Genomic DNA, 26,816 nt, shown 5'->3' with positions numbered 1-26,816 from the left:
TATACCTTTTTTCCACCAACTCCTCAAATTGACACTTGAGCTCCTTGAGTTCTTTTTCATTCAACCGATAAAGGGGACAAACCACTACTTTAGCACCCTCGATTTTATGTTCTATCGATCATGCGGGGGGTAATCCCGCCAGTAACTCCTCTGGCATGGTATCTCGAAATTGGTCTAACTCTCACTAGATCACTAAAGGTATTTTTTCTATTCCCATCTTTTTGTCACTCTTTACTAAAAGTAAGCACAAAAATGCTACTTTGGTTCCTTTAGTAAATTGTCCTCTTGTGGACATTAGGTTCAAATAGGAGTCTCTGGCTTTACTTTGCCTTACCTTTAAATCTTGGGCTTCCACTCTAGATCATTCTCCTTGGGCATTCACTAATACCACAAGGTTCCTATCTTGTCTATGTAGAGCTATCACAAACTGATTGAACCAATCCATCCCAAAAATCACAAATCCCGCCATATCCAACACGTTAAAATCCATTTATACTTTCTATATCCCACCTTTGACTCTTGTATGTCGAAATACCTTATCGATGCTTTAGTTACCTTGAACAAACTCTATAGTCCTTGGTTCACCTAACCATTCCACCGTTAGTCTAACTTGCCAAACTATGTCAACCACAAAATTATCTAAAACATCTATGCCAATAAAGATCTTAACAAAGCTATCCCCGAACTTCCCTCAAAGGGTTAGTAGATGTCGCAAATGACTCTTTAGCAAAGTTGCCCGCGTGGTGAAGTAGAACACTTTTTGAGGGAATATCTTTATTCGAAGAAAGCCAGAGTCAATATAACCATTATGGGTGAAATCTAAATTGAGGTACATGATCCAATCCCTAACTCAAAGTTACTCATTGCAATTGAAGCATATATTGTTTCCCATTCTATTAGCAAACTTAACCTTATTATTAGTGGGTTTGTCCCTTTTCACTTAACTCCCCCATGTACTTACTCGCTAGCCACCAGATCTACCTTTTGAAACCTTCAAGACTTATTCATAAATCTTGAATTTCCCTTTGCTATATATCCCCCTTAGTTTGGCTCCTTTATTAAATATAGACTTTGACCCCATTGTGTTCCCCTTTCGCAGATTATCATTGAAATGCACCTTGATAGTTACATCCAACACTTTTTTGTAGTTGGTTGGGTTTCAACGCATCATTTCGCCTTGAGCCCAAATCTGCAAGCTTAATATGAAGGCATGAAACGCATCTATGTTGCCCATATCTATGACAAGGATCCTCTTCACCATGAATGCATTCACATACTCTTGAATGGTTCTTGTCTACTTCAGTCTGCTTAACTCATCCCTTAGGTGCAAAGTAGTATTTAGAGGAATGTAAGTTGTGCAGATCTTTATCTTCATCATTTTCCAAGTGGCTGCCGATCCTTTGTTAGCCTTTGTTGTTCTCCACTAAGACTTAGCATTATTTGTCAAGTATGGTTTAACACATGGGACCTTTTTTGAACTTGATAACCATAATGCTCAGAAGTAATCCTTCATATCATAAAACCAATCCTCCACCACTTTATAGTCATTCACTCCCTTGAGGACTAATGGGGGCTTTGGTTTGTACTTGAGAACTGTTTGAAGGATTGATTCTACTTCGGTTTATTTAACCTTATTCGGTTCCACCTCAATCCCCACCAAAGGGTCCACACCTTTTGTGTTGCTAGCCTTTGCAGTCTTTTGCCTTTTCTTCCATTTCTTGTCACACTTTATCTTACATACAAAAGTCTCTAACATGGTATTGGTCTATGCCAATTTTCCTTCTAGAACATCCAATTGAGCATTGGACGATCAAACTTCTTCACCAGACTTTTGTTTGGAAGATTCCTCACTAGAGTCTTCCTTGTGCAAGGATTCTTCATCCATAGTTTCTTATTTGATTAGAGGCTCTAGCTCTAAAGGAGGTTTCTGTCTCCGCCTTGATTCTTTTATGCCCTGCATTAACCATCTCCCAACAATACACCTTTATCCTTCACTACAATTGAGGAAAGGCTTTAATACCAAATTGTAAATCATAAATTTTTCATTTCCAATTTACTAGGTTACCTTGTTTATCTGACCACCATGGCTTTGACCCTAGTTAAGTTCCTTTGTCAAGGTTCCCGCCTATTGTACCAACTTCTACTTGGTCCTACTTAGTTTTAACAACTCACTACACGAACAACAAAGCGTTAGCCATCCATCCACGAATTCCTAAATTCTCTCCCAATCCTCCCTCTTTGGATTAGATTGGATTTAAGGTTTGATTACACTCCTTACAAACATAAGCAGCAAAGCACATCAAGCCTCTAGATTCTTGACCTCTCTTGGTACAACAAGGTTTAATTATGGGACCCTTTAAATCCCAAGCCTTAGATGTAACACTTACTTCGGGATATCGGGTGGAAACATTGTGCTCTAATGGCCCAATATGGGTACTTCTACTCCCCCACTTCCATCCTGAAGGAAAGGTCCAAACCCCTAAAAAGGGTGAGGATCAATGAGCCATAAGGTACTCAAGTGGGGCACTATTTCACATGATCTGAGAGCATCACAATTGATTTCCCTTCCAGGAGTGAGAGCTGCTCTTGAGCATTTCTTTGAGTGGCCCCTCCGACACCACTTAAATCCATGTTCACTCCCACCCAAAGCCCTTAAACTCTAGCCTCAACTTTAAATCAGTTTAGAAGCACCATTGGAGAGTTCCTTCAAGATTGGTTCCTAGACCTCACTATCCCTATTATACTTTTGGAACCCCTTATAGCCCTCCCCCCCTTTGGAGACACATGCTTTGGGATTTCAGCCCACAATCTGTATTAGTATTTAGACTCAGTCTCAAACTTGATCTTGGACTTAACCTCGGACTCAATTCAATCGTGGACTCGATCTTGGACCTGACCTCAGACTTTGTCTTGGCCTCGATCTTAGACCTGACCTCAGACTTTGTCTTAGACTTGATCTCTAACTTAGTCTTGGACCTGATCTCAAATCTCAGACTCAATCTCAAACTTGGTTTTATAGTCAGTCTTGAACTCGGTTTTAGAGTTAGTCTTAGACTCGATCTTGGACTTGGTCTTATCCAATGAACTCTTTATCATTTTAGTCATGCTTTTGGGGATCATTTAGCTTACGACACCTCGAGGAGTTGATTACTTACATTTATCCTCATTTATCCCTCAAGGTTCCAAAAATCCATGATGATAGTATATCCACATTTCATCTCATAATCACATGTGCTACACTTGCCCCACCTTAAACTAACTAGAAAAGGGGTAATTACTTGATAAAAAAGCCTTTAGTGGCTATTTTATCCCTATTTATCCCTCAAGATTCCAAGGATACATAATGATAATATATCTAAATCTTATCCCTTTCTTCAAAGATGTAAATATCCTCATTGATTATTAATTAACAATCCCTACTGAGCTAAAGGGAACTAATGCCTCCATTTCTACATTGAATCTACCAATCCTTTTGTTGTATAAACTAAATTATTGACTAACAACCCCTACTAAGCTAAGAGGAATCAATATTTCCATTTCTACATTAAATTTACCAATCCTTCTATTATATAAACTAATTATTCCATGTGAGGCAATTAATCATTCACTTGTGCCGTAATCCCATAATAGATACCTTCGTCCATGGATGCCCAATATGTACGATTTCAAGTTTAGGGGTTGGAATATATCTTGATCAAGGGTATATTATATTTTAAGTAGCCACTAATCAATAGATTTGCTCTAATATTACATCTGTGTTATTTGCTCTAATACCAAATATAACAAACCCTATCTCTTTCCCTTAAGCTAATTCAATTGCTTGATGAGAGGGCCCTTAATGATTATTTTATCCTTATTTATCCCCCAAAGTTCTAAAGATCCACAATGATGGTATATTCAAATCTCATCTCATAATTACATATGCTACAATATCTTATAACCTACCCAAGTGAATTTTTTAGCCAGCCATTATGCATCCAATATCTATAAAAGCTCTATTATGAAGTTGTAAATGTCTAATTGCAAGGGAGCATTTTGATTGCTTCCTCCATTTGGGCCACAAATATCATTAGGTTTGGTTTGATTAAACTCCATCCTATTTCAATCTCTCTGGCATTTTTATTATCTGTGGTCATTTATGAATATTTGGCAAAGTTTGAGAAGCTACTCTTAATCTACTATAGGAAGCCCATGATAGTGTGCTGCTTGGAGGACACCCTCAATTGCAATTGATAACCACTATCTCCTTATGGAGACCAAAGGAGTAGATTTCTCAAGGGTTTGTGTGGCTGCAAAATAGGGCTCAAGCTTGGATTCCAAGGAAGGAGCTGGGATTCTATAGGTGCATGTAGCTGTGAATTTTGCTGCCAAAAAAGCCCATCTATGAAGACATAGACTACTTTGCTGAATTGCTTTAAAATATGTTGTTGGTGGGCCTCAAAGAGAATTCTCACCAACACCCTATAGAAATTGTGTAGAAATCTTTCAATCCTCTTCATGAGCTATCAATTTGAAATGATCAAAAGCCTGTTTTGGGTTTTTTGGGAATCTCATATCTACATCTCCAACTATCTTTCTGATGGATGCATTACCTTAAATATTGCACTGTCTCCACCAAGAACAAGAACAAAAAAAAAATGTAGTCAAATGGGAGTATGCTGGTCAAAGAAGTGCCAGTCAAAAAATGAGAAAGACCAGTCATACAAATGCAAACAGGAGTGGAAAGATATAAATAAGCATTGCCCCATAGGTGGAGAGACTGAAACAGGATGGAGAAGGTGGCTTGATTTATATATGGGAAATCACATGCTATTAGACACATGACCTTTATAAACAGTTATCTATCTATCTATGTTATATTGGCCACAAGTAAATTGTCAAGTTGGTAAAGCTGCTGAATGTGTGCAATCCAGAAGTCCATCCCCTTGGAGCCTTCGTATTTTGGAAGATCTTATACTCTAAACCGGGGTGGGACTTCATTTGTTGCCTTCTTATTATAATGTCTCCTAACTACTCTCACCACCTTTTGAAAGTGTTTATGCTGCACATTTGATGTGTTGTCTTTTCATGCTTCTGTATGCTTTATGGAGCCCATAACACTTGGTCCTTTGATTGGCAGCTTTATCTTTTGTCTTATTGGTCGTGTCATGTGTTTGAGTATTTCCACCTGTAAGTTGTGTGATTCTCTTCCAGGATGTCATGGCTGTCACTACAAAAAAAAAACAAAAAATCATGATTAAAGAATTTCAAATTAAACATTTCTGAATTTTTAAAATTCACAACAGATTCATTTATAATGAATTTTAGATGTATAACCATGTGAATCATGAATGTGAGATTACAATCGTTTCACAATGTATGAATTTTCAAATTGATTTAATAACCAATTCACAAGTTTTTCATTGATGTTGTCATGTTTGATTTCCATGGATTGCTACATTGGATGCCACATAAGCTTTACACAGCACTATCTATTTGAACATTAAATGCCACAAATCTGGATTGTTAATTGAATTGATATCTAAAACTTTGCTTGTTACTTGCTGCTTGCACTGCTGCTTGTGCTGCTTGCTTCTGCTGCTGTTGCTGCTCTTGCTGCTCACTGCTGCTGGCTGACTTGCTGCTACTAGCTGCCGAGCCAAAGCAGGCTCCTCCTCCGCCACCACCACCCCATCATCGTCTTTTACCTGGCTGGCACCATCTAGAGTGCACTAATCTTCTCCAGCTTCTCCTTTGCCCAGCCTGCTGTAGCTCACCAAGTTCCTGGCTGCTGCTCACTGTTACTTGTTGCTGCTTGCTGCTGCTGGCTCACTGGCACTTGCTCTAGTTGGCTTGCTGGCTCTGTAAAAGAAAGATTATAACATAAAAAAAGGATCGAACTTACCTCCTGGAAGAAATGCCATGGATGTCTTGCCAGATTCTAAAAAAATGCAAACGTTTAACATTGAGACACTCAAGTTTTTACCTGGCTTTCTGGAGCTTCTTGACATGCTGAATTCCCATGAGGAGAGTTCTCATCTCCTCTTGCTACAGGAGTCACCTGTTTAAAAATACAAAATGAACAAGAAAGAAGAAGAGAAAACAACCAAAACCTGGTTGGTAATTGCTTTGAGAGCTCTCCTTTAATAAGATTTGTGTAAGATCACACTTCTCATTCAGCTAGAATGAAAGGAAAGAAATGTAAGAACCTGGATTTATCATATGTTAATTCTACCTGTTGTAGGCAAAGCTCCATAGTCTTCCCCAACATTGTTACTGCTGCACATCGGGTCTCTTGCTTGCGAAGAAGTTGAACGATGGACTGAACAGCTCCTGGAAACCGAGAAAGAATAAAGAGTTAGCTACATGCAGATACTTGGTCAGAAGTACCAACAACAAACTCCATTTGAACTATAGAAGGAAATGCTTCAGCGTAGGAGAAGAACTCCATTCGACTCGCATCAATGGATCTCTTCAAGGTGAGGTGCTTCAAAACCTTGAGTAAGAAACGATTAAGCCCCACCAGCCAAACAATCTATAGCAGCTTTGGGATGAATGTCTCTTTCATCCTCACTATCAATCACTCTGGTAGAATGGAAAAAAAAAGCCATTAGGGAAAAGCCAAGAGGGAACATTAAGAAAAAGCAAAACATGTTGAAACACCGAAGAACTTTGGAAACAGGAGCATGTATGGCACCAGAATCTTGGCGCATCACCATTTCGCGGCTAAAGACTACATCTTCAAAGGCTCCAATCAATTCGTGTGAAGAAAAGTGAGTTCGTTCTCTCTTTCGTATAATCTTCTCAAAAAAAGAAGAAAAGCTTACCAGTTCTGACGATTCTAGCTCCGTGAGCACAAGTGTGATCTCTCGCTGGAATCTTTGAGCCGAAATATCAGTAGCGTGAAGAGCTTCTTGAGATCCCGGGTCTTGACGTGATCAGTGACTCGCTTGGAGCGCAAGATACCTCAGCGTCTTGAAGAGCTCCGTCGCGACGGGGCCAACCTCCCACATATGGGGCAAGTGACGTGGCAATCTTGGCTTATGTGGCAAGTGATTGATGTGCCACATCACTTGCCACATATACACTCTTTAATTGATATTTCACAATGAATAAAATCAAGGATTTCTTGTGTGTGTGTGTGTGTGTGTGTTCCAAAGTTCCTCAACTCGCTGCTGTAGGTGATCTACTTCATGGAGTTGGTCGATCAAGGGGCAAGTCTGTTGCTATGTTGTTTTAGTTTTCATGTGGGGCACAAAGCCAGAGTGTGATTGCGATTGGTCTGTGATCGACGAATTCCAGGAAGGATAGGAGACCGACTTGCCCAGGTGTGGGAATGATATGTGTATCTCAAGTGTGATGTCCCATTTAAGATTTTCATGTCGGTGATCTTGCAGAATTCGATCAGTTTGCAATGTCTTACTTGTCTACTCTGCTCCTACTCCACATGGTAGTTAGTGGATCTATCCCTCATACCCAAAAATGTATATTCTATCAAACTTTAAAATTTTATAGCTCTATCATGATCATGAATCCAATATCATGAATGCTCTACAACTTAGAAAACCATGTAACATTCTATGTTATATATGTGTGTTTTTTTGCCAAATAATTATTCTAATGGGACCCGAGCGCCACTTTATTTAGAAATTTTAAAACACTTTCAAAACTTGTTATTTACCCTAAAACTACTTAAACTAAAATGGGCAGAGCCCTAATGATTTCCACCATGAGCGGGCGGCCGGTGCCACAAATCCAGGAGCCAGCTGCGGAGCACACCCATACCGTCATCTTCCTCCATGGCGGCGGCAGCGACGGGCCACAGTTTTGGAGGGCGATCCGTCGGAGGCGCCCCTCTCTCTTTGCCAAGTTCCCGAGCTTCCGCTGGGTCTTCCCCAGCTCAGGGCTGCTGTGGTCGAGTTCCATGGAGATGGAGCGCAAGCAGTGGCTGGACGCCTCGCCGCGGGACAGCAGCGAGTCGGCGCAGGAGATCCCAGGACTAAGCAGCTCCGTTGAGTACGTTCTGCGGCTCATTGAGGAGGAGGTGCAGCGGCTGGGTGGCAGGGCAGACAAGCTTGTGCTTGGCGGCCTCAGCCAGGGACAGGCAACGTCCCTGTACGCCTTGCTGCGCTGCGAGCACAGGCTGGGAGCCTATGTGGGCATGAGCGGATGGTTACCCCTCGCTCACAAGCTCGATCAGGGGACGTTGAAAGAGGGAGATTTACAGGGGGCTGAGGCTACTCCCGTCTTTTTGGGCCACGGCACTCACGATCGCAAGGTGCCTCTCGAGCTCGCGTTGAGGGCTCGTCACGTACTCAGCACCAACATGAACGTGGACGTGACGTGGAGGCAGTATGTGGGCGCCAAGCTGGACGGGCACTGGATCAAGGAGCCGGAGGAGCTGGAGGACGTAGCTGAGTTTCTCCAGGCCAAGCTCCAACTTGAGGAATACAATGCTCCTTCTCAAAACCAAACCTCCCTTCCGAAAGACACCTGCCTCATCTGAATCTGGGGGTTTTGAGAGCGCCTAAAGAGCACAGTGCTTCACTGTAAAATTCATGCTTGCAGCTTGAATGTTGGATGAATTGTGGATCAGACCGAGTATCTTCTTCGTCAGCTCCCTGCCATGGATAATTCAAGTGTAACATCATTTATGTAAGTGAATTGCTTCATAGTCTGCTTATTTATTAATGTAACTAAAACTATATATGAAAGATGGCTGATAATATATTTAAAGTCAGTAAATGCAATTGCCTAATCCCACCATAAAGCTTATTAACATTCTCTGGCTTGCAGGAAGTTGACAGAGGCACGCCGATACCCCAACACTGTCTGAAGAGCTCAGCGAGGAGTATGGCGACGGCAGTCACGCAACACCTATGTTTGGGTAAGCGATTATATCCGAGTCATCCCAAACCCTAGTTCTACCGCTTGTTAGAGTTATATTCTGATATATCATCCTCCTTTTTCATTTCCTCCTCCTGCACAGGCACGAACTCCTCGACGAGGCTAACAGTCTGTGCGCATGCCCTCCTCTCTTTCCTGGCCTCACAAGTACTGGTTGCCTATGCCCAGCGCTTGTTTGAGACGATGACAAGCTATTTATTCTTGTGGACGGGACTAATGTCTGCGTGCTCTCTGGCGGCCGTTTCAAAGCCAAATAAAGGTGCTCGATGCAATGCCCGTGTGGGACGTTGTGTCTTGGAATGTTGTAATACCAATCCATACCCAGAATGGGCATCGTAACTAAGGCTTTGTTTGACGATATGCCAGAACGAAGCACCATCTCTTGGTACTATGCCCCTTTGGAACTTAGTTTCTCGGACTGTTATGCTTCAGGGGCTTTTGCATCCGGTTGTTAAATTAACTGGTAAGAATAGTTTGTATTACTAGTTAGAATTTTCACTCCTTTTTCGCGTGGGGGATTTTGAATCGCGGAACTTGTTTATAAAGTAAGGTAAGTTTTGTATTTGCATCGTTGTTAATGCTTTTGCTGCTCAGTATTGCTGAGTATTTCACCATTCTGGTCTGCACCAAATGGACCAACCCTTGGATTCGAGGATCTCTTTCATCGTCTTGTGAAACACTGGAAAGAGACGATATCTTTGCAGTGCATCTTCCACATCAATCATACTTTGAGGACGAAGGCATCGAAGCCAGTATTGATATCGCAGATCTTATTGTGTATAAAGCTTGAGGTAAGACTTTCTTAACTTATCCATCAAGAAAGGCAGCAAGCAAAACTACTATGTTTCTTTTCTTTAGCAGGAGCAATAAACATTCCATTCTGACTTGGGTATTCTTCTTACAGTTTTGCGTGTCGTGGAAAGGCTAATGCATGTAGGTGACGTATCATAGAGCTCGTCTCCCGGAATTCTATGGTTTTGTTCGCCATGGCTCAAGGTTAGTCATCTATATAGAGTTCCCTGTTCCTTGACAATTCATCAACTTAGGCTTCTTGGGTGGTAGTCCATGGATGAGAAGAGCAAAGAAGAACAAGACCGGCTCTTTCGGGGTAAAACAAGAAAATCAACTGTCTTTGGCTCTGGTTTTTTGGCTTGCATTTATGCGAGATTTGTACTTCCAGGTACTACACATTTACTGGCCTTCCGGTCAAGAAAATGGCCCGGAAAGACCTTGCAGAGGTACTTTACGCTTGTTTCTCCAATGCCTGACTCACTCTGGCTTGTACACAGATATGGAGGCTTCAAGCGGAGCAAACATGAATAGCCAAGCATCGACAGCACGAGTTTGACCGCCTGCAGAGCGTATGGGCTTCTCCTTTTCACTGCATTATATGTGATTTATGTGTAGCGTGACTGGCTTATTGCTCTAAGATGGCCCTGCAGGAGAAAGTGCTTTGCCGGGTGTGCTTTGAGCGTGACATAGCCGTGGTGTTACTCTGTGTAAACATCGAGTCCTTTGCAGGTTGATGTTTGAAGTCCGTTGTGGTGGCGTCCTACTGACTGGCTTTGTTGGCAGCGTGTGCTCCGAGAGATGTAAACACTGCCCGATATGCAGAAGTTACATCGGGGATCGCCTGTCCGTGTATGATGTATAGGTATGGAGTGGTGGGAGGTGGAATCGAACTCCTTGTCGTGACCAGCGTAGAAGTCCCTGCTGCTCGCACATCAACATCAGGAAATGTCCACGTCCAACTTGAATGCGAAATGGTGCGCACCCAAGCAGGGAAAGGCCTCCAATTCCACATCCTCGAGCTCCGGTAGTGAGTGAAGCGAGCAGCAACAGCAGAAAAAGATTTTTTTATATCCATCCATCCGACTTTCACTTGGTCTCCACATATATATATATGCCCTCTTAGTGTCATGCTGTTGGAAAGAACGGGATAGTTTTTTATGTAGGAAGCGATGCTTCGCACGGGCGTCCAGCTGATTTACAGAAAGTGACCTCAATTATAGTGAGAACGCCTTCGCTTTGCATTCCTTGATTGCATGCTTGGCAGGCGACTTAAGAAAAAGCACACCAAAGCAAAAGGGAGACAATGCCGCCGACTGGATTACGAGCTAAGTACGTGATGCAACTTTAACCAATGGATCCGACTAAGACTTTGGAACTTGGACGGATGGAGCATGGATAGATGGATGGCTGGATGGACCACACGGAATCAAATCAAGTACGCATCAACCCCAGTGAGTGAGAGCGAGAGGTGCTCTCTCGCTGAGAATTATGTTTGCTTCAATTGGTGCTTGTGCTTGTGGTCGCTTTTGGGGTCTCTGTGATAGATAGATAGACAAAGAGAGAGGTACACCTCTCCTCCTATTCCTACATTGGGATCTTTCGTAAGGCAGTTTGACTTTGGATGTTTGGTAGGGGCCAGTGTTGGCCTGTCTTGTTTTTGTGCTGCTTGCTTCCTTCAAGGTCCTTCCTTCCTGCTACTGCTCCTCCTCCTCCTCCTGCACCTGCACCTGTGTCTGCAGCTTTGCTTGCTGCAACTTCTGCACTCACTTCACTGCACAGTCCACTGACTGCAACCCGAGTTCCAGTTCCGTTCCTCTTGCTTGGAAATCCCACCCGGATTCGTGTCCGCCTTGAAGCAAGTGCCAGGGCCGCTTAGTTGGTGATCATATGTGTTTGTTGCTTTGTACAATGTTTCACCTACTTGTTTCCAAGGATTTCTAAAGAGAAGCATATGCATCTCTCTTTTTCTCTTGCTGTTGATTGATTTTGACTGCGAGTAGGACTGCTGAGAAAGTGGCTTGCCTTGGCCTTCCATCTAATTACCATCCTTGCATCAATGCTGTTGTTTTAATTTCTGGAGTTTGTCTATATGCTGATGCTTGGTATAGATATGGTCCCCTTCCCTTGCTCCTTGTTTGTTGCTTGCTCTAGTCAAGTGTGTGTTGGAGCGCTAACTCGTAGGCCTAGGTCCTAGGTGCTGGAGCGGGAGAAAAGCTAGCTTCTCTTTTCCATGTTCCATCCATAGCCGTGGAGCTCCTCCTCTGATCAATCTCTGGTGGTCGTTCGTCAAGCCAGGCCAGAAATCTCGAAGCAGCCAGGAGAAAGGACAGCACAAAGCACAAGAGCAGCTACACATTCTTGTCGTGAGGGAGGCATATGCTCCCTAGATTAGAGAGCGGAGCGGAGGAAAAAGGGGGCCATTTTCCCCAGGCCGGGCATCTGTTATACTTGTAAGCACAAACAAGCATGGGTTCCAGCTCGCAGAGTGGAGACGAGGCCGCTGCTGCCGATTCGAGCAAGCAGCAGCAGCAGCAGATGGGAATGCCCACTTGGCTCAACTCGGCTCTGTCGAGGCAAACAAGCTCTCAACAACAGGCACAAGATCAGCAGCAGCAAGCCTGGCCGAATCCCTCGTCTTCGTCCTATACCAACTGGCTCTCCGCGGCTGGTGCTACTAGCACGGGTGTTAGGCGCCTCGAGCAGCAACAAGCTTCCGCTACCACCAACACAAGTCCGGCCACTGCTACTACCACCACCACCACCACCGAGTTGCTGGTGGAGCAAGACAGGAAAGCAGCAGTGGCGGCGGCGGCGATGCTCATGGGGGCGGTGGAAGCGGATGTGACCAGCCACGGCTCCGTTCCAGGTGACCCCGACTTGGACGAGTGTGCTGCTGCGCGCTACCAGATGAATGCCGGGCTCAAAGCTGATATTGTCACGCATCCCTTGTACGAGCAGCTGCTCGAAGCTCACGTTGCCTGCCTCAGGATTGCCACTCCAGTCGACCAACTGTCGAGGATTGACGGGCAAATCTCCCAGTGCCACCACGCCATTGCAAAGTACTCCATTCTGGCCAACCACCAGCTATTGTGCGGGAGCAGCAAGGAAGAACTCGACCACTTCATGGTATTTTCATCGTATTGATTGTTGGTGGTGCTTATTGTGTGTTGTATCCAGGCTCACTACGTGATGTTGCTCAAGTCGTTCAAGGACCAGCTCCAGCACCACGTTCGCGTCCATGCCAAGGAAGCGGTGATGGCGTGCTGGGAGCTGGAACAGTCGCTCATCAGCCTAACTGGTAATTCTCCACAGTTCGTGCCATGAAATTCATGAACCAATGTTCATAGGTGTAGTGCCAACCGCGTGTTGAAAAGCAGGAGCTGCGCCGGGGGAGGGTACGGGCGCAACCATGTCCGACGACGAGGACGAGCAGCAGCAGCCCCAGCAGGAGCAGCAGCAGCAGCAGCAGTCGGACAGCGATTACTGGCAGGACAATCTGGGATTCGGACCCCTCATCCCCACGGAGACGGAGAGAACACTCATGGAGCGCGTGAGACAGGAGCTCAAGCACGAGCTCAAGCAGGTTCTTCTTTCTCTCGGATTCATTCTTTCCGATCGAGTTACCCGACTTGAGCTTCTTGCAGGGGTATAGAGCGAGGATTGTGGACGTGCGGGAGGAGATCCTCCGCAAGAGACGAGCCGGGAAGCTGCCAGGCGACACCACCTCGGTTCTCAAGGCGTGGTGGCATGCGCACTCCAAATGGCCGTATCCAACCGTGAGTTCACGCATTCTCAGCATTGCTGGATCATCGATCTCACTAGGTAGAGATGTGGCAGGAGGACGAGAAGGCGCGGCTGGTCCAAGAGACCGGGCTGGAGCTCAAGCAAATCAACAACTGGTTCATCAACCAGCGCAAGCGCAACTGGCACCACCACCCATCGTCGTCCACAAACTCGTCCACCAAAGCCAAGTGCAAGAGGTGATGATACATCTATCGGCCAAATGTTGCACTGTCCCTTTTGTCCAAGCCCCAGAAGTGTTGTGCTTCTTTGAAAAGCATGAAAAAAATCTCCAATATCATCGCGCATAGCATGCATGTACGCACGTAAGTATGTTACGTTGATCCGGCCATAAGATCTTGTGAGCGGGAGGGGGGGCGAGAGGGATCGATCGCTCATCGATCGACAATCGTAGCGTATCATCGATCTTGGTGCTGCTGCTGCTGCTGCAAGGCCAGATGCTCGCACACTTTGGCCAGGGACTGGAGGTTGCAGCGCACGACGGTGTCGGTGAAGGTGAGCGTCTCCTCCTTGCTGTTGCCGGCGGGCACGTCCACCACGTAGGACTCGAGCACAATGGTGGCGTCGCGGCCGCCGGCGGTGGTGGCGTGGAGCGAGGTGACGGAGGTGTAGTTCCTGAGGCGGTGCTCGCCGCCCACCACCCGGAAGCTGAGGACGTGGTGCTGGTCGTCCAGGATCTCCAGCCTCTCGGTGCTGCAGCTGGCGGGCAGGCCCGAGACGAGCGTCACGTCGCGGGTGCTGCCCACGCTCACGCCGTCGCCCTCCCTCAGCACGCAGCCCCGGATGAAGCACTTGTATGCCTGGGGGCTGTCGAAGCGCCGCACGACCGACCACACCACCGCCACCGGCGCCTGGATCCACTGCGGTACCACGTTGCTGCACTGGGTGTGGCCGCGCAGCGCGTGGCAGTGGTAGTGCGACGCCGCCGCCACTAGCCGGGCGGCCTCGTCTTGATCGGGCACCAGCGCGCCCAGGCTCACGAGAATGTGGTCACTGCTGCTGCTGCTGCTGCCACTGCTGCTCTCCTTGCCGCCGCCCACACCACCGCCGCCGCCGCATTCTTGGAGCAGCAAATCTTCCTCCTCTTCTTCTCCCTCCCCCATCATGGATTGATCGATTTTGGGCTTGGGCGGCCGCACAGAGAGAGTGAGTGACGGGACAGGATGCTTACCGCCGCGCCCTAACGAAGAATGCCCGCCATTTGCGTTGCTTCGTTGCCCTCTTTTCTCCTCCTCCCGGGAGAGCTCTAGCCTACTTTAGGTCTAAAATTAAAAAAACAATGACACGACCAAAAGGGGGAAAAGGAAGACAGAGGCCAATGTTAGTTAGCTCCCCCCACGTGGCGAGGTCTAACTCGTTGGATGCCGTCCGACGTGGCAACTGGACGCGACCCTATGGGGACCAGAAAATGCGAAGATGCGATGCGATGAATGCGATTGCGAGAAGATGCTGGCGTCCTGGGCGACGGCGGTGAGCCGGCTGCTGGGCGAGTGTACCGTGAGAGGATTCAGGCGGGCAGCGGCGAGGCCTCGGGCGCGCCGGCGAGCTCTTGTGGCGAGGCGATTGAATTCCCCTGCAAGCGCTCCTAGGCCTGCCGATCGAGGGATGAGGAGGATCTCTTCTCCCGCCTCTTCGCTCCTGCCCGTGATCCAGCGCCGCCGACGAAGGGTATAGATCTCCTCGATCGAGAACTTCTCAAAAAGTGCTTGAACTTTCTTCAGCGAAGACGACGAAGACGAAGAAGAAGAGGCAACGCATGAGAGGAGTCGGTCAACGGACAAAGTCAGCGAGTCAGTCAAACCCAGTCAATCTCCTTTTTAAGTCGCAGTTGGAAGGAAGGTCATACACATGGGAGGCTTGATTTTGAGCAGCGCCACCACGGCTGAGGGGATCGTCCACAATCCATCGCCGCAGATGAGGCCCGACGCCACTGCCGCTCCATACGCGCTCGCTTCGTCCTTGCCGCGGAGCCTCTCCCACAGGATCATCACCAGGCTGCCCACCACCATGTCCACCGCGAAGTAGGCGCCGATGTAGAAGGGGATCGCCATCGCCACCGGGATTGGCAGCCACCGCCAGGAGAAGCAGTCCCTGCCGGCATTCAGGAGCAGCGCCAGCGCGAAGAAGGCGATGCAAAACTCGAGGCAGTGGGCCGGAAGAGCTGCCAGGCCTTGCACACCCAGGATGGCGATCTGGCGGTAGGCGATGGCGGTGGGGGCCTTGTACTCCCCGTCGGGCAGGCCGACGTCCGGGAACGCCTTCCAAAACATCCAGAAGGTGAGCGGAGCTATAAAGCATCCCAGCAGCGTCCCCAGGAGCTGGCTCACGAACATGGAGCGCGGCGACGACTGTGTGAGGTAGCCGGTCTTCAAGTCTTGCATGAGATCGGCAGCGTTGGAGGCGATGGACACGACGAGGCCGCAAGCTCCAAGGCCAGCCATGACGCCGCCACCCGACGATCCCACCCACGCCCCGAACACGAACAGCCCCATCTTGCCATACGACGACGCCAGGTTCCAGTCCGTCAACCCGGCGCCGTAAGCGTTGCAGAAGCCAAACACCGGGGCGACGAGGTAGCAGACGAGGACGTGGTACCAGCGTAGTGCCGGGATGATCGTGGGTATGTGCAGCACCGAGAGCAGCGACAGGAGCACGTATCCGGTAGCGGCTATCCACATTGGCACGCCCTCCATGGTGAACGTCTCGGTTAGCTTGTCTCGATCCAGATCCAACAGCGGGACTACTGCGAGCCCGATGGACGAGCTCCACAGTCAGTTTTTCAAACCAAGATGATCTTGCGTACCGGTTGCGTCGTCCCCTCCTGCCTTGTGGATCATGGCCGCCCTCAGGCTGATGACGGCGATCTTGAGAAGATTGTAGAGGCCATCGCCGAGGATGAGAGCAATGGCGATAAACACCTAAGAAAGCAAGCAAGCTCAGACTTGTCCTTTGTAAAACACACACATACCTTGTATCCATAGAGCCCCTTGAAGTTCGTAGGTTCCAGGCCCGCGGGATACCAGTCCCCGGCTCGGGCACCGATGAGAGGCCACAGGATTGCCCAAGACAGGATGGCTCCCGCTAGTGCCGAAAAGTTGACGATGCTCGGGCACAGCATGCCGGTGCCCACAAATGTAGCACTGAAGTCGAAATAGAACCTGCCTCGATATCCACAGTCAAGTGAGAGGAGATCTCTCAAGAGTTCCATGAACTCTTCACGTACGTGTTTGCATAGGCTTTGAGCCCCAGCGTCGGGAAATGCTCGAAACCGCAGTTGCTTCCAGTGCCACCGCTAACGAGCCACTTGAGAAAGCTCCATGCAAAGCTCCCGGCAAAGGACTTACCGAGGCAGGCCACTTGTTTCCTACGAACACCACGACGATCAAACGGAGTATCGGAATCCAATCCCGGTTACCTGGCCTCGTGAGCACCCGCGTTGCTGTGGAAACTGCTGATGAGCATTGCGGTGGCTGTGCCGCTTGGATACGTGAGCTTGTAATCGATCACCATCACCTAGAGAGCAGTAACTTGAATGAAGTCTAAAAGAGCAGCACTACCTTTCGAAGGGGCACGAGAGCAAAGATTCCAACAAAGCTGCACGTAAGCACGAACGAAGTCATCCAGCCGAGCTTCGGATCCTTGACATCCTGTGCACTGTTTCCAGGAGAGCCAGGCCCAATGACCTGGAACGTCCGGCTGCTCATCCCAAACAGATAGGTGCTGAATCCACCTGGACGGTATCACCAGCAAACCAAGATTTGCGACAGAGGGATCCCGGCCCGGAGAGCTTACCACTGACTGCAATCCCATAGCACGCAACCACGCACGTCTGGATGACCGTGTTCTCCTGTTGGGTGAAGGGCTTGGTCACGAGGCCCAGCTTGGCCACGAGAGCCATCCACGACTTCACCAGGAGGAAACCCAAGAGCCCCGCAGCCACATTGAGCGAGGGAACGACGCCGATAGAGAGGCTGAGCTTGTGGGTGATGATGGAGAACACAACCCCGAGTAGCACGCTCACGGCAAGACCGCGCACAGTGATCTGTTGTGTCCATGGCGGAACCTCCTCCTCCGGAATCACATCATCCATCTTTTATTTACCTCGCGTTCACTGTGTGAGTGGACCTAGAAGTTGTGAGAGAAAGGATGTCTAGCGAGAAGAGGACCAAGAGGGCGCTGGTGGAGCAGCTGCTGGAAGCAAAGTCCCGGTCGGGCAAGACGCTCACGATGATCGCAGCCGAGACTGGGCTCACGAATGCGTATGTGGGGCAGCTCTTCCACCGCCAGGCTCAGCTTCACCCGGAACAAGTGTCTCCCCTCCGGAATGCCGTGCCACAGCTCTCGGATGAGCTCCTCGAGAAGATGCGAGCCCCCCCACTTCGCTCCTACGAACCGACCCTCATCCAGGATCCCATTGTTTATCGGTCAGTAGTTTCTCGGACTTGGATTGCTTCTTTTTTGTCAATCTTGTGGCTCTCAGGCTGAACGAAGCTGTGATGCACTACGCCCAGAGCATCAAGGCCATCATCAACGAGGAATTTGGCGATGGCATGTATGTCATTCCCACCCTCTCGAGTCTTCTTTCAAGCTGTGGCTTTTGGGTGGCAGAATGTCCTCAGTTGGTTTCTTCTGCGAGGTGAACAAAATCCAAGGCAAAGAGGGTGAAGAACGGGTGCAAATCACGCTCAATGGGAAGTTCCTGCCTCATATCGTTCAGGTAAGCTTGCCAAAGACGAGAAAAAAGAAATCCCATCCAACCACTAGCTTTGCTTCTTCACAGTTGCAGGAAGACAACGTAAGCTCCTGAGCTATGACGTTAAACGGCGAAAGGATAGATTGTTACGTAAGAGTGTTCTCTAAACAAAAGAAATAAAGGCGCTTGCGTTTGATAGATCTCACGAACCAAAACTTCGAGCAAGGGTTTCAAGCTCTCACAGGCAAATTCTCGGCGATGTTGCGTGCTAGTACGTAAGTTCGGGTTGCCAGAGGCTTTGTGCGTTCGATGGCTTGCTCGTACCTGCAGCATCAAGCTTGTTACAGCAGCGAGGGAGAATTCAAACACGATTTTCCACTTACACGTCCGTGTGCTGCACGCCCATGACAACCGTTCCATTCTTCGAATCGATCTTGGCATCGAGCCTGGAAAAATTGATGAGGTTGGCGATCCAGCGCTCGGCATCGTCGTAATTCATGTGAAGCTTGTCAGACAGCATCCTGAGGATCCCACAAAAAGAAAAAAAACATTAGTTACAAGCCATCACTTCCAGGAACACTTTTACCCAATGTCAATCCTTTGATGGATTTTGCAGTATGTCTCGAACATTGCCAGGCGTGCGTTCTCCAAAAACTCGTCCCTGAACTTGTACACAATGTAGCCGTTGTCCGTTTCCGGACGCCCAAGGAAGAAGTCATTCAGGATGAGCTGCAAAGCAAACAAAAACGAATGAAGAGAGCGGTGGGAAGCAAAGCGGCACTCACATCTTCACACTCTTGGAGCTTCCGTTGAGCTCCTTCAAAGTCGTAGTTGACGTAGAGGCACTCGAGGAACTCGGTGATGGGATCCCTGTAAGTGTGATGCTCCTGCTGGATCACCTTGATGAAGTCCTTGATGTTCCCGCGATGCTTCCTCTTGCAGACCACAAAGGCAGCAGCGAGGTACCTCAGCAGATGGTGTGCATGCGTTTGTATCACATGAAGGTATCTGGTGACACAGAATGAGTGAGGTACTCTGAGAAGCCAAAACACAAACTTTCTTTTCCCTACACTCACCTATCATTCATAAACAAGTCGATGAGACTGTGCCTCCCACTTTCGAGGTTGAAGTAGACAAAGAGGCTCCAATGCATGAGCCACACTCGATTTTGCACTTGGACAAGCGGCGATGAAAAATTCTGCAAAGAGGACAAGAAACAAAAACATTTCTTTCTAAGTAGGAAAGAAAAAGCAAAACTACCTTAGAATCCATGGCTTCCTTGAGCTTCCCAAGCTCGTATTCTGCACCGCTCCAGTTTTGCATCAGTATCTCGGCTGCAAACTTGCCCCACATTGCACTGTAAGCCTTTTCGCTGTTGATGGTCAAGGTCCGATACTGGTAGAGAAAATCCGCGGCTCCCGAGTAGTTGCCACACTCAAACTGGAACTTTGCGTATTGGTAGAGCGCATCGATGTGCTCGGGACCAATCTGCGAAGAAGAAGAATGGTGGTGCTACAAGAAACCAAAGAAACAAAGTACCTGGTACCGGTCGTGAAGCATCTGGAGATTGGCTTGCCTCTCGGGCTTGAGCTCCGCTGTCATTTGCGGGTTTTGCAGGAAGGCGATCAAGGGAGCCGCCAGATCCTCGAGGGCCTTGAGGCGATTCACAACCTCGGCACGCCTGTCCATCATCTCTGCGAGAAGAAGGAACGGGAAATGGGCATTGGAGCGCGAAATGGAGGCCGCCTACCTTTGGGGACCTCGTCGTAGAGGCTGCGGTGGATGTCCATCATGTAGTCGACCATGTTGGTCTTGGCCAGCAGCTCGATCTTGGCCTTGAGAATCTGGTCATTGGGATAGATCCCCTTGTCCTGGAGGAACTCGAGCAGCGGGAACACGAGATGCCTGTCCAGGAAGGGCGCAATCTTGAGCGTCTGGTCGAACTGCGCCATAGCCGTCGTCCTAAAACCCTAACCCTAGAAAAATGGAATGCCGCTGGCACTGCTTTGCCGCGCTGGGCTATGGTGGAGGCGATCACGCCAGGACGAGCGGCAGCGGGCAGCTCGCCAGGATGAGATTTGTGAGGGGGAGGAGGGCCGATCGATCTCTCTCCAGCCACCAGCAGCAACAGCAGCAGCAGCAGCAGCAGCAGCAGCAACCGGCCGTGATGAGGATTCTCCACGAGCTCCAAGACAAGAAGAGCAGCAAGAGCCACGTCCTGGACAAGTACGCGAGGCACATTCCCGTGGATGGATTCATGGCGCTGGTGGACGAGATTGGCAGGCTCAACGACTGGGCGCTGGCGCTCGCGGTTAGTTCATCGTGCTCGATCAAGCGAGGTTTTGATGTGTTTGTCATCGCCACAGCTCTTCAAGTGGCTGCAAAAGAATGAGGCGCGGCTGAGCAACCGGGACCTTGAGGTGGCGCACGCCAAGATCATCGACACCATGGGCAAGCAGGGGCAGCTGCGGCTGGCGTCGTGGATCTTCTCGCAGCTCCAGCTCTCGTCCAGGACCACGCCGGTGTTGAATGCCATCATCATGGCTCACCTGAGGTGCAAGAACGTTGCGCGAGCGCTGGACAGCGCGCTGGATCACTTCGGCCACATGAAGACGAGCGTCCACTCGTGCCCGAGCCTCGCCACGTACAACATGCTCACCCGGGCGTGTGCGCAGGCCGGGCTCACGGACAAGGCCGAGGCGCTCTTCCTGGAGCTCCTGCGCCGAGAAGATCTCAAGCCCGACGCCTACACTTTCAACGGGATCATGGACGCCTACGCCAAGAAGGGGCTGTACCGCGACATGGAGTACAAGCTCAAGGAGATGAGCGAGCATGGCGTGAGGCCGGACCTTGTCACCTTCAACGTCCTCATCGATGCTTACGGCCGGGCGGGAGACTTTGTCAAGATGGAGCGGACTTACAAGTCGCTCGTCAACTTGTCCGGGTGCAAGCCCTCGGCCACCACTTTCAACTCGATGCTGGCGAGCTACGGGCAGTCGCGGGAGCTGGGAAAGATGGAGCAAGTGCTGGTGAGGATGGACATGGCGGGCCTCGGCCCCGACCTGACCACCTTCAACACGCTCATGAGCTCCTACGGCCGGGCTGGGGAGCTGGACACGATGCGAAAGTGCTTCGACAAGATGGTGCGGTCGCCCGTCAAGCCGCAGGTGTCCACCTTGGACGTGCTGCTGCGGGCCTACGCTGAGCACGGCCTGGTGGACGAGGCCGAGGCGCTGTTCATCAACGCGTCCAAGCTCGACATCAAGCCCGCCGTGTCCTCGTACCTCATACTGTTCAAGGCCTATGGGGAGGAGCGGCAGCTGGACAAGATGACAGTGCTTATGTCCAAGATGGAGCAAAGCGGAGTGGAGTCGGGTCAAGAGTTTTTGCTGCAAGCACTAGAATCTTATGCGGCCACGCCTCATCCCACTACTGCTCCTCCGGTGATCGAAGATAGAGATGATAATCAATCAAACCTCTAAGTGTATCATATGTTCCAACGTCACATTCCATAAAATCCCGGTGATCATGTCCATATTTCCCACGCCACTCGTGACACACACACTCTCACACTGGCACACGCATACATACATGGAGTTTGAAAAGTCTATAGAGCTTATAGTTTAGCAATGGTTCTCCCGAGAGTTGTATCTTAGATGCGGTATATCAAAGTCGAAACTCCCAAGAACAGGAGACTTTTTTATATGTTTGCTGCACTGCCCTGTCCCTATAATGCTCGCCCCGCTCTGTACAATGCGGAGATGTAAACTGGAGAACACATATAACATTTTGAAGAGGATGATAGTTGCGCGTGGCCCTCACACTCTATAGTACATATCTTGAGCTCGAATTCGGGTAGAGAAAAAAAAGAGAGGCCTGGATCAAGGATCCACATCGTAGATGTAATCTATATGATCAGCAGGCACCGGAGCTTTGTCAGCAAGCTCTCGAGCAACACGATCGGAAGCTGTTTTGGATTCCTCGCACTTGACTTGCGCCTTCAGCTGCTGCGTTTTGTCATGAAAACCAACATGTGTTTGACATGAGATCAAATTCAAAGCAGGCCTCGAATCAGATTGTGTATGTATATTACCACACTCGCAGCATCCAAGTCCTCCTTCTCAGCTAGGATCTCTGCTGCTTCCACTGCATCCTTCTTCTTTTCTAGTACTGCACAACACAACGCAAGACGAATCCGTGAGTCAGGACTCGTTTCTGCCGCAGTATTACTGCATTCACCTGGTGGAAGAGGCCGAGCGAGAACGTCGACAGCTAGCAGCAAGGAAAGAAACAAGAGGCTGCAGCGAATACCCATGACTAGTAAGATTCAAACTACGCTTTCAAGAGATTGATCTTACAGAGCAGTATAGAGAGAGTGAGAGAGAGAGAAAGAGGAGAAAGCGAGAAGAGAAGGAGGAACGCCCCGTATAGTTAGCGAACGAAGAAGCAGCAAAACATCCATCGAAAATGCGCCCTTTATAAAGGGTGCATCCAGCCGTTGGAAGGGGCAGGCTCTCCACCGTCGGATGGGCTGGTCGAACGTTGACTGGCGGCGGTCGCCCCGATCACCGACGGTCAGGAAGGACGGGGTAGGGAGCTTTCTTTGCGTTTTGCGCTGGGCCTGCAATTCTTCGTCTCTCCTTCTTCTTTGTTCCGGAAGTTGGGCAGTTGACTTTGAGATTATCTGTCTGTCACAACTGGGAGCTTGGGGATGGCTCATTGACTTTTCGCCGGTACATACGCCACACACAGCATCACCGATACGTATGCGCCCGCGTACACTGGCCAGGGATTGACATTTGCCTGGGCTCAAGGGCGTACTCTCTAATCTCCCTCTCACACCTTCACAATTGTCCGGCTAATTGGGGATCCATTTCCAGAACAGGTCCATTCCAGCTACAGGAGTATACGGGGATGGGAGCTCTTGTTTGAACAAAATCAAGGAAGAAAGTGATTTGATTTGCTGGTTTCAAAAGTCAGTAGAGTAAAAGACGTGCTACAAAACAGGTGGATATACTACATATGCCTGGGGTATTTGTAAGCAGATTGGCGGTTTTACAGGATTTGATTTAGAGGAGGGGTTTATAAGTAAGTCACAGGACATTGTGGCCGTGGCAATAAACTCAAGAGCTCCATTGTTGAGGTGTGTTTCGAAGAAGCCAGGTAGATACCTTTTAGTGTGCATAAGGAGCTGAAGCTCTTAGCTCAGATAGTAGGAGGTTTTTACACAGATTGGCGCTACTAGAAAATGAGCTAGTGAAGACGTTTGCAGCTGAGAATTAGAAATTCTTTGTAAATTTTTTATAAGGGAATGATGCTATGTATATACATAGTCACTGAAGGCAAATCAAATTCAAGCTCAAGGAACAAAGTGTAAGTGAGTGTGTATACAAACAAATCACGAGTAATGTAGCTGCGTTCTCAGATTTTTGGTACACCTAATCTCTTAATAATCACATGTAATAATAAATATACGTTAAATTTTTACAAAAATCCTACAATATAGTGTTGCTACAATAGAGTGTTTATTCTCGTATGATAGCTTGTCTTGGTTTCTATTCACCATAAATTCAGTTATAAATCTAAATTATTTCTCATAATCACACCTTAAAATCTTCATACATATCTCTACTTCCATATTTATTTTAAATTTTTCATGTCCATGGTCTAAAAATAATCATTTTTCATATCTATTTAAGCATATAAACATTGTTACATTTTTTTTAATTCTGGTTCTAACTTTGATCTTGGGGCAAGTTTCAAGGCGCTCTAGCCTAGGTGCTTTCCAAGGCTGGGATAAATGGATGATCGGATCGCTCAGCCACTATGCAGCAGCAAGGGAGCACAAGGCACGCGTGCATCCTAAAGGACCCAAAGGACTAACGATTTCTCACGTCATCATTCCTCGTGGTGCGTAGTGTTGACAATTCGCTGCTACTGCTGCTGCTTGTGTCATTCATGGAGCTTTTCACTTCTTTCCAGACGTGTCCTGCGTATGAAGTGATGGAAGATGGCCAAGCTCCAAGTGTGTCCCATCCCAGACGATCCCAATTCCTACGCCGAGGCCTTCAAGCTGTGCACCAGGACAAAGAACCTCGCTGCCGGCCAACGCCTGCACTCGCTATTCGCACAAAGCCAGCACTGTGGGAACATCTACGTGTGCAACATGATCGTGGAGATGTACAGCAAGTGTGGGAGCCTAGAAAACGCGAGAAAGGTCTTTGAGAGCTTGGCATGCCCCAACGTCTTTTCCTGGAACATTATTGTCTCTGCATATGCCCAACACGGGCATATGCTGGAGGCCGAGCTTTTATTCCAGAGAATGCCTCGTCGCGATCTTGTTTCTTGGGTGGTTATGGTGGTAGCCTACTCTCGGGAAGGAAGCTGCAAGAGCGCAAAAGAAAAATTCGACAAGATGCCAGAGAGAGATTTCATTGCATGGGTGGCTCTCATCTCTGTGTATGCTGCCTGCGGCCAGCTACATGAGGCAGTCACCCTCTTCAATCTGATGCCAGAGCGAAACCTGGTTGCATGGAACGCCATGCTGCAAGCGTACTCTCAAAACAGCGATATTGCAGGAGTCAAGCTAACCTTCGATTCTATGCCACAAAGGGATGTTGTGTCGTGGACGACTATGGCTGCAGCGTATGCCCGGGAAGGGCAAGTAGACAAGGCAGCAGTAGTGTTTGACGGCATGCCAGAGCGAAATGTGGTTTCCTGGAACGCAATGCTTGCTGCATATTCATCTCAGGAAGATGATCCAGAATCGGGAGATATGACTCAGGTGAGGGAGCTGTTTGATGCGATGCCAGAGAAAAACTTAGTGTCGTGGACCAGCTTGATTGCAGCGTATGCCAGGTACGGACATGTTGGCAAGGCCCGCAAGGCATTTGATGCTATGCCGGAGACATGCGTTGCGGCTTGGAATGCGCTGATACAGGCATACGTTCGAGTTGGAGAGGTGGAAACGGCTGTGAGAGTTTTCGAGAGCATGCCACAGCAAGACATGGTGTCGTGGAACGCGATGATCGCAGCTCATTCCCAGCACGGCGACATGACAAGGGCGAAAGATCTCTTTGACAGAGCCCCTCGGAGGAACTTAAGGACGTGGAACACTATGATCACTGCCTACGCTCGGGAGGGCAATATTCGCGAGGCAGAGGCACTCCTCGACAAGATGCCGGAACAGGACGTGGTGACGAGGAGCAGCATGGTCGGCATGTACGCCGACGCTGGTGACTTAAGGGCGGCACGCCGTGCGTTTGACAGCATGCCGCTGCGCAACCGGGTGGCGTGGAATGTGCTTGTCCAGGCCTACTCGCAGGCTGGCGACGTTGTTGCGGCCAAGGCGCTGTTTGACGAGATGCCGGAGAAGGACGTGGTCACCTGGAACGCGCTGCTTGCCGGGCATGCGCACAACGGGGATCTGGACACGGCACGAGAGTTGCTTCTGCAGGAGATGCCGGTGCGGGACGTGATATCGTGGAACTTTGTGATCCAGGCGTATGCCCAGAGCGAGCAAGGCGAGGAGGCATTGCAGCTGGTGCGGGCGATGGATATGGAGGGTTTTCAAGGTGACAGAGTGACGCTGGTGAGCGCCCTCGAGGCCTGCGCCAGCGTGAGGCTGGTGTCCCAGGGGAGAATCGTCCTCTCCAGCTTTGGAGACGCCTACGGATCGGAGCTCGTTACGGGCGACACGGTGGTGTCCAATGCCGTGATCAGCATGTATGGGAAGAGCAGCCATCTGATGGAAGCAAGGGCGACGTTTGATAGGATGCCGGAACGAGACGTGGTGTCTTGGAGTGCTCTCATTGCCGCAAATGCCCACAACGGACAAGGCGCTGCGGCGGTGGAGGTTTTCAGTGCAATGGGGGTGGAGGGCATCATTCCCGATCAGGTGACAATGCTGAGCGTCCTCTTCTCGTGCAGCCACGGGGGCCTGCTGGACAAGGGGATGCGCTACTTCATGGGCCTGGCGAGTGACTATGGGATAAGCCACTCGAGCGAGCACTACCACTGCATGCTGGACGTGTTGGGGCGGGCGGGACGGAGCAAGGATGCTCGGGAGCTGCTGCTTACAATGCCGTTTCTTCCCGGCGGTGTGGCATGGACCACACTGCTTGCAAACGAGCTCAACTCCGATCAACGACGAAGTCCCAGTCTCCCTTAGGACCGGCTAAATCTATCGACGGTGCTTTTCGATCGCGCCGACCTGAGCTTGATCCGCGCCTGCCTTCCGCCATGGGGAGCCTTTCAGACGCGCCAGGGTCGGATTCATCCACCATCGAGAAAAGAAACGTGTTCCATTCATCCATGCATTAATCAATGTTACTGGTTCTTTCGGATTAGGATTTGCGGAATTCCCTTCTGTACTAAACATCAGCAAGATTGCGACATTCTTCCTCATAGGTGACCACTTTTTACCTCGCCTAGTCTTCGGCTAAACATCCATTCTTGCTGGTGGATAGTAGTTACAGTGATCGAGTAGTATCAACCGGAGTAGAACGTGATCATCTTTCCTGGCCACTTTTCGGATGGATGGTGGTGTTCTCATGGTCGAGGTGAGTAAATCTATAATGATAATGGATAATGGGAATAACATCGATTTATCATTGTCAAGAAGCTTACGCTGGCCAAAAATGTT

General features: G+C 49.0%; 8 protein-coding genes and 1 long non-coding RNA gene across 9 annotated transcripts; 6 read left to right on the top strand and 3 right to left on the bottom strand.

Annotated features, from left to right (window-relative positions):
• Positions 1–7,708: 7,708 nt before the first annotated feature.
• Positions 7,709–8,485, top strand: LOC9663431 (acyl-protein thioesterase 1). The gene has a single exon (XM_002993544.2). It carries the CDS (start codon positions 7,709–7,711, stop codon positions 8,483–8,485), a length of 777 nt encoding a protein of 258 aa, XP_002993590.2.
• Positions 8,486–10,065: 1,580 nt separating this feature from the next.
• On the top strand, positions 10,066–10,376 carry LOC9663430. The gene is made up of 3 exons (XR_002991317.1): positions 10,066–10,124; positions 10,176–10,247; positions 10,329–10,376. It is a non-coding gene; the product is annotated as an uncharacterized LOC9663430 (long non-coding RNA).
• Positions 10,377–11,269: 893 nt separating this feature from the next.
• Positions 11,270–13,766, top strand: LOC9663417 (homeobox protein knotted-1-like 7). The gene is made up of 5 exons (XM_024667216.1): positions 11,270–12,804; positions 12,856–12,976; positions 13,056–13,261; positions 13,323–13,454; positions 13,516–13,766. Exons 1-5 carry the CDS (start codon positions 12,145–12,147, stop codon positions 13,660–13,662), a joined length of 1,266 nt encoding a protein of 421 aa, XP_024522984.1. The 5' UTR covers positions 11,270–12,144; the 3' UTR covers positions 13,663–13,766.
• Positions 13,651–14,929, bottom strand: LOC9663416 (abscisic acid receptor PYL4). Its single transcript, XM_002993528.2, has one exon. The coding sequence runs from the start codon at positions 14,583–14,585 to the stop codon at positions 13,878–13,880; it is 708 nt and encodes a 235-aa protein (XP_002993574.2). The 5' UTR covers positions 14,586–14,929; the 3' UTR covers positions 13,651–13,877.
• Positions 14,930–15,242: 313 nt separating this feature from the next.
• On the bottom strand, positions 15,243–17,585 carry LOC9663415 (probable metal-nicotianamine transporter YSL6). Its single transcript, XM_002993527.2, has 7 exons — positions 17,272–17,585; positions 17,037–17,209; positions 16,895–16,992; positions 16,703–16,843; positions 16,448–16,637; positions 16,283–16,397; positions 15,243–16,222 (listed from the first exon to the last, which is right to left on the bottom strand). Exons 1-7 carry the CDS (start codon positions 17,567–17,569, stop codon positions 15,297–15,299), a joined length of 1,941 nt encoding a protein of 646 aa, XP_002993573.1. The 5' UTR covers positions 17,570–17,585; the 3' UTR covers positions 15,243–15,296.
• Positions 17,586–17,605: 20 nt separating this feature from the next.
• Positions 17,606–18,372, top strand: LOC112343561 (cyanate hydratase-like). Its single transcript, XM_024667217.1, has 4 exons — positions 17,606–17,903; positions 17,960–18,031; positions 18,088–18,196; positions 18,260–18,372. The coding sequence occupies exons 1-4, from the start codon at positions 17,626–17,628 to the stop codon at positions 18,284–18,286; spliced, it is 486 nt and encodes a 161-aa protein (XP_024522985.1). The 5' UTR covers positions 17,606–17,625; the 3' UTR covers positions 18,287–18,372.
• On the bottom strand, positions 18,291–20,159 carry LOC9663429 (eukaryotic translation initiation factor 3 subunit E). The gene is made up of 8 exons (XM_024667215.1): positions 19,923–20,159; positions 19,712–19,866; positions 19,433–19,660; positions 19,249–19,370; positions 18,958–19,180; positions 18,759–18,901; positions 18,556–18,693; positions 18,291–18,496 (listed from the first exon to the last, which is right to left on the bottom strand). The coding sequence occupies exons 1-8, from the start codon at positions 20,122–20,124 to the stop codon at positions 18,403–18,405; spliced, it is 1,305 nt and encodes a 434-aa protein (XP_024522983.1). The 5' UTR covers positions 20,125–20,159; the 3' UTR covers positions 18,291–18,402.
• Positions 20,141–21,709, top strand: LOC9663428 (pentatricopeptide repeat-containing protein At4g39620, chloroplastic). The gene is made up of 2 exons (XM_002993540.2): positions 20,141–20,483; positions 20,539–21,709. Exons 1-2 carry the CDS (start codon positions 20,157–20,159, stop codon positions 21,652–21,654), a joined length of 1,443 nt encoding a protein of 480 aa, XP_002993586.2. The 5' UTR covers positions 20,141–20,156; the 3' UTR covers positions 21,655–21,709.
• A 2,204-nt stretch (positions 21,710–23,913) lies between these two features.
• LOC112343554 (pentatricopeptide repeat-containing protein At4g02750-like) lies at positions 23,914–26,526 on the top strand. The gene is made up of 2 exons (XM_024667209.1): positions 23,914–24,082; positions 24,155–26,526. The coding sequence occupies exon 2, from the start codon at positions 24,183–24,185 to the stop codon at positions 26,340–26,342; it is 2,160 nt and encodes a 719-aa protein (XP_024522977.1). The 5' UTR covers positions 23,914–24,082; positions 24,155–24,182; the 3' UTR covers positions 26,343–26,526.
• Positions 26,527–26,816: the final 290 nt, after the last annotated feature.

This window comes from Selaginella moellendorffii, unplaced genomic scaffold, assembly GCF_000143415.4.
Source record: "Selaginella moellendorffii unplaced genomic scaffold, v1.0 SELMOscaffold_164, whole genome shotgun sequence".
Lineage (NCBI taxonomy): Eukaryota > Viridiplantae > Streptophyta > Lycopodiopsida > Selaginellales > Selaginellaceae > Selaginella > Selaginella moellendorffii.
Note: the sequence above shows the minus strand (reverse complement) of the source record. Positions and strands in the feature narration are given on the sequence as shown.